The 9,832-nt window shown below is 26.0% G+C and overlaps 1 protein-coding gene across 1 annotated transcript in view; it reads left to right on the top strand.

Annotated features, from left to right (window-relative positions):
- The first annotated feature begins 414 nt into the window (after positions 1-414).
- LOC113366389 (zinc finger protein 271-like) overlaps positions 415-9,832 on the top strand; it is a 29,012-nt gene continuing 19,594 nt past the window's right edge. Inside the window, exons 1-4 of the mRNA XM_026607988.1 lie at positions 415-715; positions 4,386-4,722; positions 4,787-4,942; positions 8,263-8,551. Of these exons, the coding sequence (XP_026463773.1) occupies positions 563-715; positions 4,386-4,722; positions 4,787-4,942; positions 8,263-8,551 (935 nt within the window). The 5' untranslated portion in view covers positions 415-562. The remainder of the gene's footprint in view (positions 716-4,385; positions 4,723-4,786; positions 4,943-8,262; positions 8,552-9,832) is intronic.

Here is a 9,832-nt window from a genome sequence, read left to right as displayed (position 1 = left end):
TTCAAAATACACTTTTCTTCAAAAAGCCTTTTTTTCAAAAAAATTTGGTCAAAAATTTATAGTTTCTCAAAAATCTAATTTTTCAGAGTAATTTTTTTTCAAAAATGTTAATTTAAAAAAAAAAAAAAAAATGGTACGGGAAGTTCCAAGTTAAATTATTTTTTTGAATAAAATTTTGAATTTTAATAAATTCCATGAGCTTCAATGGAATGGCGTCAGCGCCACGACCATACATCACATTGTCAAACAAACTTTTCATACATTATTGCAAATAATTATCTAAACCATACATCAATTAACAAAATAAATACTACAAGAACACTAAAAATAATTTAAACAACTCTTAAATATATTTATATAAATAAATATTTAGCGTTTATAGTATCCATCTTCAATTATTTATCTGTGTAGTGTCTGCTCTATCCTATGGCGTGTTTTCGTTGTACAACAAGCAAGGTCCGAACTCCGGCCATTTTGTAATAACACAAAGTCTCCTTTAATATTTGTCAATTTTCAATCGGTGTTTTCAATGTGAAGATCAAGTGGAAAAGTTTCGGTAAAAATGCAAGAAAATCAATCAATCGATTACGATTTGGATAAAGTGTGCAGATCTTGTCTATCCGAAGATGGAGATATGAAAAATATGTTTGAATATGAAGAGACTGAAACCACAAATAATATTAATGAAATGATGATGGCTTGTGCCCAAGTACAGGTTTGTGGATGGATTTGAATTATTTGTAATAAATGAGTTTTAGGTACGAAATCATATGGAAAATATGGTGATATTGAGAAAGTAGTTGGATTTGGTGGTAAATATGAGGAAATTGCAACATTATGCTTGCTTTTGAGTTTGTTTGCAAAAGTATAAACACAATTTTGTTTGGAGGAAAAATACATATAACAAGTGCTAAGTGTATTATTTTAGATTTATCAACGTAGCTAAATGGTTTAGGTTTGTTTAAACAATGTTTTGAGGACAATTTGAATATTTATTGGCAAATGTCAAACAAAAATTTGAGGTTCTGTACTAAATTATACACAAAATGAAATTACTAGATTCAGTTCAATTATTCCTTAATTTACAATATATTTTCTTTTTTATTAAAATAATTCTTTATTAATTATAGTAATTACTTGATTAATAAGTATTAAAATTTTCGACATTTTATACAATGTATACTCGAGCAAACTGAAACAAATTTAATGACAGTGATTTCATAATTTTATTGTGAAGAGTTTAAAAAGTTTAATTTAATATTTACAAACATAGTTTTATCGTTTAAAAACTATTTTATAGACTATTTTGATATTAATTATCAAATGTCAAACAAAAATTTGAGGTTCTGATCTGAAAATTGAGAATTATAGATTCAATCAATGTATTTCTTTCTTTAACAAACAGTTCCTTAATAATTTAAGTAATTCTTTTGCTAATATATTAAATAATATTATATTTATCATTTTTGCTAGCAATTTTTATACCCAGTTCAAATAAATATTTAAAAAATCAACCACAATAGTTAATTTTGAATCGAATCGAGAAACTAATGTAAACTCTTTGTTTTGAAATGTGTTTTTCAAAAAATTCATTTAAAAAGTACCTTATTATATTATTTTTGAGTTACAAGAGTAGTCAAATTGTTTATTTTTGTTTAAACAATGTTTTGAAGACAGTTTTGATATTTATTGTCAAATGTCAAACAAAAGTTTGAGGTTCTGTTATGAAAATTGACAATGATAGACTCAATTGGCTTATTTCTTTATTTAACAAGTATTTTTTTCATTATTAAAGTAATTCCTTTAATTAATCTTTTATTAGAGCTTTATATTTATTACTTTGATTTTACATTTCTAATGAATGCGATAAAAATGAATACTGGGTGCAAATTTTTAATACAGAGTTTTTAATTGTGAAACAAATTTAAGGGATATGATTTAACTACTTAGTTTATTTAAAAAAATACCTTTAAAAAGTGCTATATATTATTATTATTTAATTGTCAAAGTATCTAAACTATTTATTTTTGTTCAAGAACTATTTTGATATTTATTGTCATATGTCAAACAAAAATTTGAGGTTTGAATTGACTTACATATTTCTTTATTTTAAGTAATTTTTTTCGCTAATATATTAGATAACATTTATATTGATCACTTTTGCTAGCAATTTTTTACCCAGTTCAAATAAATATTATGAAAATCTACCACAATAGTTAATTTTGCATCGAATCGAGAAACTAATGTAAGGAGTTTGCTTCAATAATTTTATTTATGATTATTTGCTTTTAAAAATACATTTTAAAAGTGCTATATCAAGTTATTGATTAATTATCAATGTAACAAAGCTTATGTTTATCTAAACAATATTATGAAGACAGTTTTGATATTTACCACATGAATTCAAAATAAAGGTTCTGTATTAAATTTACATTTATTGAAGTAATTCCTTGATGAATGTATTATAAAATCTATATATTCATAAATTTTAGTATCAACTTTTCCTACATTTTTATTAAATGTGTAAAATGAATACTCGGTGTAAATTTTCAATACAAACAAATTTTTTTAACCATGAAACAAATTTAAGGGGTGTGATTTGATAACTCAGTTGTTTATTTTAAAAAACTCTTTTAAAAAGTGCTCTATATTATTATTATTTAATTATCAGAGTATCTAAGTTATTTATTTTTGTTTAAAAACTATTTTGAAGACGATTTTGATATTTATTGTCAAAAATTTGAGGTTTTGTACTAAGTTTTACCAAAAAGTGAGAATTATAGTTTCAATTCACTTATTTGTTAATTATTAGATTACTCATTGTTTCATATATTATAAAATGTTCATATTTATTTGTTTCGATGTAAATTTTTTATGCATTTCTAATAAATGTGATTAAAATATATACTTTTGGTAGCAATCTTACAATTCAAACAATTTTTTTACTGTGAAACAAATTCAGAGACTGTGATTTAATAATTTTTTTTATTAAAAAAATACTTTTAAATGATGATATATTATAATATTGTTCAATTATAAACATAATTTTGGTATAAATACCATTTTAAAGGAGATTTGGATATTTTTTGTCAAATTTCCAATATTTGTTCTTTTTGTTTAACATTTAAATCCTCATTATAGCAATCTTGTAATTTTACATATATCTTTTTTATACATTTGTAATAAATAGCACAAAAATGAATACAAGATAGTGGAATTTGAATCAAACTAGATTTAATCAAAAAACTATTTTAAGATTTATATTAATTCATTTATTCAACATATTTCTGAACATAATCAATGATTCCTTGGTTATTAAATTAATATTCATACATTTATAATTTTAAACATCAATTTTATATAAATTTGCAATGGATGTTGTAAAAATCAATACAAACCAGTAAATTTTAAATTCAACAAAATTTTTAAAATAGAAACTATTTTAAAACAAGAGTTTTTATCGATTTTATGAATTTAGTGATTCAAATACATTTATATTTATATTTTGGATACAGGATTGCATTTAGTAATTACAGAAAACAAATAATCTTATCTTATTAACAAATTATCTTAGATTAAATACAATACTAAAACAATATTAATCCTAACATTAGTATTATGTAAATGCAATAACTTGAAGAAAAAATGTTATGATATTGAGATCGTTTATTTAAAAGATGAGATTGTAGATCTTGATATTCTTCTGATGGTAATAAAAATCCTTTAAATATCCTTTATGCAAAGAATATAGTATGAAAACAATTGTAATGATAAAATACTTAGTGTAGGAAAATGTTAAAATATTTTGGAATAAAAATTAGAAAAAATATGGAAAAGGAATAAAATAATTGTAACTGTTGAAAAAAAAAGTCATATCAGGAGTAGGCATTTCATTATCAAAATATAGTTTGATATCGAAATTGGCAAATTCGGAAATATCGTAGAAACTTTGGGCTTTTTTAGTTTTAGGCAAACGCAGGTCCAGCCGTTTTGAAGATACAGAGCTAAATGTGCAAAAAATGGCAGTTTTTGAGAGAACTAAGCATCCGATTTAAATGATTCAAAGAACTTTCTGCTTGTTTTAACAAAATAATTGCTTTAAAACAATTTTGTTTCAGTATTTTTTTTTTCAAAGAATTTTTTCTTTTGCATATCGAAAATAATTCAGATTTTACTTTTAATTCTGACTATAGTTCTAATATAACTTAAACAAACAATTTCAACTTTGCAATTCAGTTTATATAATTCTTATAAATATTGGACAATGTAACAATATTTATAATAATCTATTTGAAAACATTCAGTATTCCTCGAACATTTCGTTACGGTACGGGAAGTTCCAGCAATTTGCCCTAAGGCACTAGTAAAATTTTTATTTTACCCAGGTCATCGAAAACGACGGAATGCCTTCGAAGATCTGCACCCAATGCATAACCCAACTCAACAGTTCTTTCACCTTCAAACAAAGATGTGAGCGAAGCGATGCAACCTTGAGAGACTACATCACCCGGAAGCACCCCAACATAAAACTGGCACCAGTTGTCAAACAAGAACTATACGGTGATGACTTCCATTTACCCATCAAACCCGAGATCACAATCGTCGAGAGCGATCCACTGACTGAAAACTTCTACGAAGGTGGAGACAATAATTTTGATAATGATTCTGACGGAGAGATTATTCTGAACCATAAGAGGTCGAAGAGGACCAGGAGAGGAAAAGGTGAGGTAATTGATTGATTTGTGATTGATTTATATTTACTGGTGTGTTTTTTGTTATGTTTTAGATAATACTTTTAGCAATGTTAAGTTGAACAAAACCAAATTGAGTCCTTTCGAATGTGATTATTGTGATAAAATACTTGTAGATGCTAAAGGCTTGACTTTGCATACTCGTCTGCACACTGGAGAGCATTTGAAACATTGCGGGATATGCAACAGAGGTAAGAATTAATTATAAAAAAAATAATTTTTTAACAAATTATAAGCGGCGCGGGTACAAATACCCGCAGGTTTGAATGTTACTAACTTTAAAATCAGTTTATTTATAATATTGAAACAGTTAGGGGGCGTCCATTAATCACGTAAGTTTTTTAGGGGGGGGGGGGTTGACAAAAAAATCACGAAATATTACATGGGGGAGGGGTGTATGGAAAGATATCAAGTGTATTTATTTTTTAACTGATTTTTTTAGAGGTAAGAATTATATAAGAAAATAAATTTAACAAATCATACGCGGGGCGGGTAAAAATACCCGCTGTTTTGAATGTTACTAATTTTAAAATCCGTTTACTTATAATATTGAAACAGTTAGGGGGCGTCCATTAATCACGTGAGGTTTTTAGGGGGGGGGGGTCGACAAAAAATCACGAAATATCATATGGGGGAGGGGGGTATGGTAAGATATCAAGTGTATTTATTTTTTAACTGATTTTTTTAGAGGTAAGAATTATATAAGAAAATAAATTTAACAAATCATACGCGGGGCGGGTAAAAATACCCGCTGTTTTGAATGTTACTAACTTTAAAATCCGTTTACTTATAATATTGAAACAGTTAGGGGGCGTCTATTAATCACGTGAGGTTTTTAGGGGGGGGGGGTTGACAAAAAATCACGAAATATCATATGGGCGAGGGGGGTATGGTAAGATATCACGTGTATTTATTTTTTAACTGATTTTTTTAAAAAAAATACAAACATTTTCAAAAAAAGATATAAAAATGTATGTTTTTTCACGTAACTAAAAATACATGTGATGTTTGGTGGGGGAGGGGGGTAATTTTGAATATCACCACGTATCACCAAGGGGGAGGAGGGGCCCAAAAATCCTTAAAAAAACTGGCTCACGTGATTAATGGACGCCCCTTTAGCTTTTGTTTAGATTCAATTGATTTAGTTTTTCGTCATTTATTTTAGTGTTTTGATAATTAGCAGTATGTGAATTCAGGACATTTTTTTACATTTCTTCAAACGACATAAAATTTTTATTTTGGACATTATTAACTTCCCGTAGGGTAAGTTATAGTAATCGCAAAAAAATCGAGAATGAAAATTTTTATATATCTTTACGTTTCAGAGGTTTCTGAACATTTTGGCATACCTTAGAAAAAATGGATGTATGCGTGTGGGTGTGTGTGTGTGTGTGCGTGTGTGTGTGTATGTATGTATGTACGTGTGTGTATGTATGTGCGGATACAAATTTTCGTCGACGATTTCGGGAACACGGATCAACCGATTTGAATAATTCAAAAAACATTCGATTCGTATTGATAAGGAGACGTGCTGATTAGTTTTTGGCAAAGGCAGGTCCAGCCGTTCCAAAGATACGGGGCAAAAAGTGCCGAAAACGGTAACTCAGTTTTTAAGAGAACGGAGCGTCCGATTTTAATAATTCAAAAAACATTTTACTTGTATTGACAAGGTGAAGAACCGATCAAATTTTCATAAAGGCAGGTTTAGCGGTTTCGGAGATCTAATGAAAAAAGAAAAAAAAATGCCATTTGGTGGTCAAAAATGATCATTAGTTTTATGCACATCAAACTATCAGATATTTTATAGAGATTTTAACAATAAGAATGAATTTGGTTTACAGTCCTATGGGTTCCGTACCAATGTTTACGCATTAACGGCGACGCGGCGCTTACGCGCTTTGATATTTCGTCTTTATGCAATTAAAGCAGTACGATTGCTTTGAAAAAAAGTTTAGATCTTCCAAAATATGTCAAAATAAAGAAAACATTTTTTTTTTCAAAAAAAAAATTAATTTTTTTTTTCAAAAAAAAGTAATTTTTGGTCCAATTTATAGTTTCTCAAAAATCTTATTTTTTCGAAGTAAAATTTTTTCAAAAATGTTAATCGTTTTTAAAAAATAATTTTTGGTACGGGAAGTTCCAGCAATTTGCCTTAAGGCACGATGCCTTAATTGCCTTAAGACAGAATTCCACTTACAGCTAGTAATTTCTTTATTTTATTAAAAACTAGATAAAATTTACTAAAATCTAGTAAAAACTTTTATATATACTTACGTAATGAAACATGCTGGAACATGCTATTAACTGGTGATGTATTCAGCAATATGTGAATTTTAGTCATTTTTTTACTTTTCTTTGAATATCTTGGAAATTTCGTTCTGGACATTATCGTTCATGGACTAGTTTAGTAAAAACTAGATAAAATTTCCTCAAATCTAGTAAAAAATGTTATATACACTTGGATATTGAAAATTTGGATAATTTGTAGTAGGAATGCGGGCTTTTGTATTTTAACAGTTTGCATTAAATGGATTAGGACATTTTTTTTTTACTTTTCTTCAAATAACTTTTAATTTTTTCCGAATATTATAATTTGTTTACATTAGTAAAAACTAGATAAAATTTACTAAAATCTAGTAAAAAATGTTATATACACTTGGATACTGAAAATTTGAATAATTTGTAGTAGAAATACGGGCTTTAGCATTTTAACAGTTTGCATTATATGGATTAGTACATGTTTTCACTTTTCTTCAAATAACTTTTAATTTTCATTCTGGACATTATAAAGTGTTTGCATTAATAAAAACTAGATAAAATCTACTCAAATCTAGTAAAAACTGTTTTATATACTTGGATATTGAAATTTTGAAAAAATTGTAGTTGAAATGCAGACTTTAATGTAATATAAGGGCTTAGGACATATGTTACTTTTTTAAAAAATAACTTTTATTTTTTTTTTCCTGGACATTATAATGTGTGTATATTAACAAAAACTAGATAAAATTTACTAAGATCTAGTAAAAACTGTTTTATACATCTATATATTGAAATTTTGACTAATTTACACTTGAATTGTGGGCTTTATTATTTCAACAGTTTGCATTATATGGATTCAGGACATTTTTTTTTACTTTTTTTCAAATAACTTTTAATTTTCATTTCGGACATTATAATTTGTATACATTAATAAAAACTAGATAAAATTTACTACAATCTAGTAAAAACTGTTTTATACACTTGGATATTGAAATTTTAGATAAAATGGAGTTGTGATAACATTAAAAAGACACTTTTATATTTCGACTGTAATGTACAAATTTGTTTTATTTTATTTGCATATATTTTTCTTAATTCTTTCTTTATAATTATATTCTTTTCCTTTTCATTAAATTAAAGATGTATAATTAAAATTTACTATTGTTTATATTCAATAGTAGTTATGCTTATATAAGCATAGCTAGCCTGTTTAGCTATTTAATAATATATTTATTATTTTTATCCTTTTCAGGTTTTGCAAAAATGTCACACCTCAACCGACACATAACAACAATGCATGCAGATGACACGATGGAAGTTAGTGATTCGAAAGAAATAAAAGAAGAACCCGACGAACAGAGTAGTAGTACCACTGCCAATATCGAGGAAGAAGCACCAGAAGAAGCGATAACAGAGCCTGTTGTAGAAGAACCTAAGAAAAGTAGCGTCAAGAAAAAGTATAAATGCCAATTTTGTACGGAAAGCTTTGATGAAAGGAACCAACTCAGTTTACATATTGTATCGCACAAGGAAAGCCCCAGGTAATAATAATAATAATAATAATATATATTTATATATATATATATATATATATATATATATATAAATCTCGTGTCACGATGTCGGTTTGCGATGGACGCCCAAACTACTGAACCGATTTTGAATTTTATTGGCTCATCGTGTGCATATATATTCAACTTAGGTTATAGGAAATTTTGAAGAGTAAATTTAAAATATAAATATATAATTTTTATAAATTTCTAAAAATTTTGACAGAAAATGGCCAAAAAAACAAAACACTAAAATAACAAATGTCAAAATTTATGGAAAATTCGAGAAAAAAAGATTTATGATTTTTGAAAAAAAAAATTTGATAGTTCAAAAAATATAATTCAAAAACATGTACATATATAGATATATCCAACATTTATATCCAAATTAGATGAAATGCTATATTCAAAATCACAATTTATAGTTTTAAATCTAATTAAAAGTCAATGTTTATAAATTTAAATAGATATTATTGATACAAAACATTATTGTAAAATAAATACTATCATTTTCGACCAAAAAGGAAATATTTTGACATTTATAAATTTAGTGCATATTGCATATATGAAATTGACATTAACTATTTAAGTTAAATGCAAAAGTAAAAAATCTGATATTTATATAAAAAATTGTATATTTAGATAATGATACTGCGTTGATTTAGACTAATCCATGATGCGAGTGAAATAATTTTGGAAGTATGAAATGTCAAATAATTTTGAAAATTATAACAAGTTTTTAACTATTTGTCAGAAAGAATATATTTTATTACAAATTTATATCCATATCAAGCACCAAAGTAATAAATAATACTTATTAAATGACATATTATTTATAGACAATATTTAATGCATATTTTAATTATATTTTTTGACATTTGCTAATTCAAAATAAATTAAAAATAATTGAAAACAATGTCATAAATCGGATATTTATGGAAAAATATCAAATAAATATATTTAAGTTTTTCACTTGATTTCAAATAAAAAAAAAACTAATTGCTATGCCAAAATAGATAGTATATTCATCTAAAATTATAGTCTAAATATTACAATTTTGATAAATAATCATTCATTATTTTACAGTACGAATATTGATAAAAAATTAATAAAAGTGCCAAAAATCAAACATTTTATAGATTTGGATTTTATCGAATTTCTCAGAACTTCATCCATGTTAGTTTCTGGGATAGTAGAATATCAATTTATTGTCGAAAATTTATATGATAAGTCATTAAAACATTATAGATCACAATAAAAAAGTGACATATT

The sequence above is a fragment of the Ctenocephalides felis genome, unplaced genomic scaffold (genome assembly GCF_003426905.1).
Source record: "Ctenocephalides felis isolate EL2017-DRISC unplaced genomic scaffold, ASM342690v1 CF-g0.4_SCAFFOLD_01170, whole genome shotgun sequence".
NCBI classification, from domain to species: Eukaryota; Metazoa; Arthropoda; class Insecta; order Siphonaptera; family Pulicidae; genus Ctenocephalides; species Ctenocephalides felis.
The sequence above is the reverse complement of the archived record's forward strand: the minus strand, read 5'-3'. Positions and strand labels throughout refer to the sequence as shown.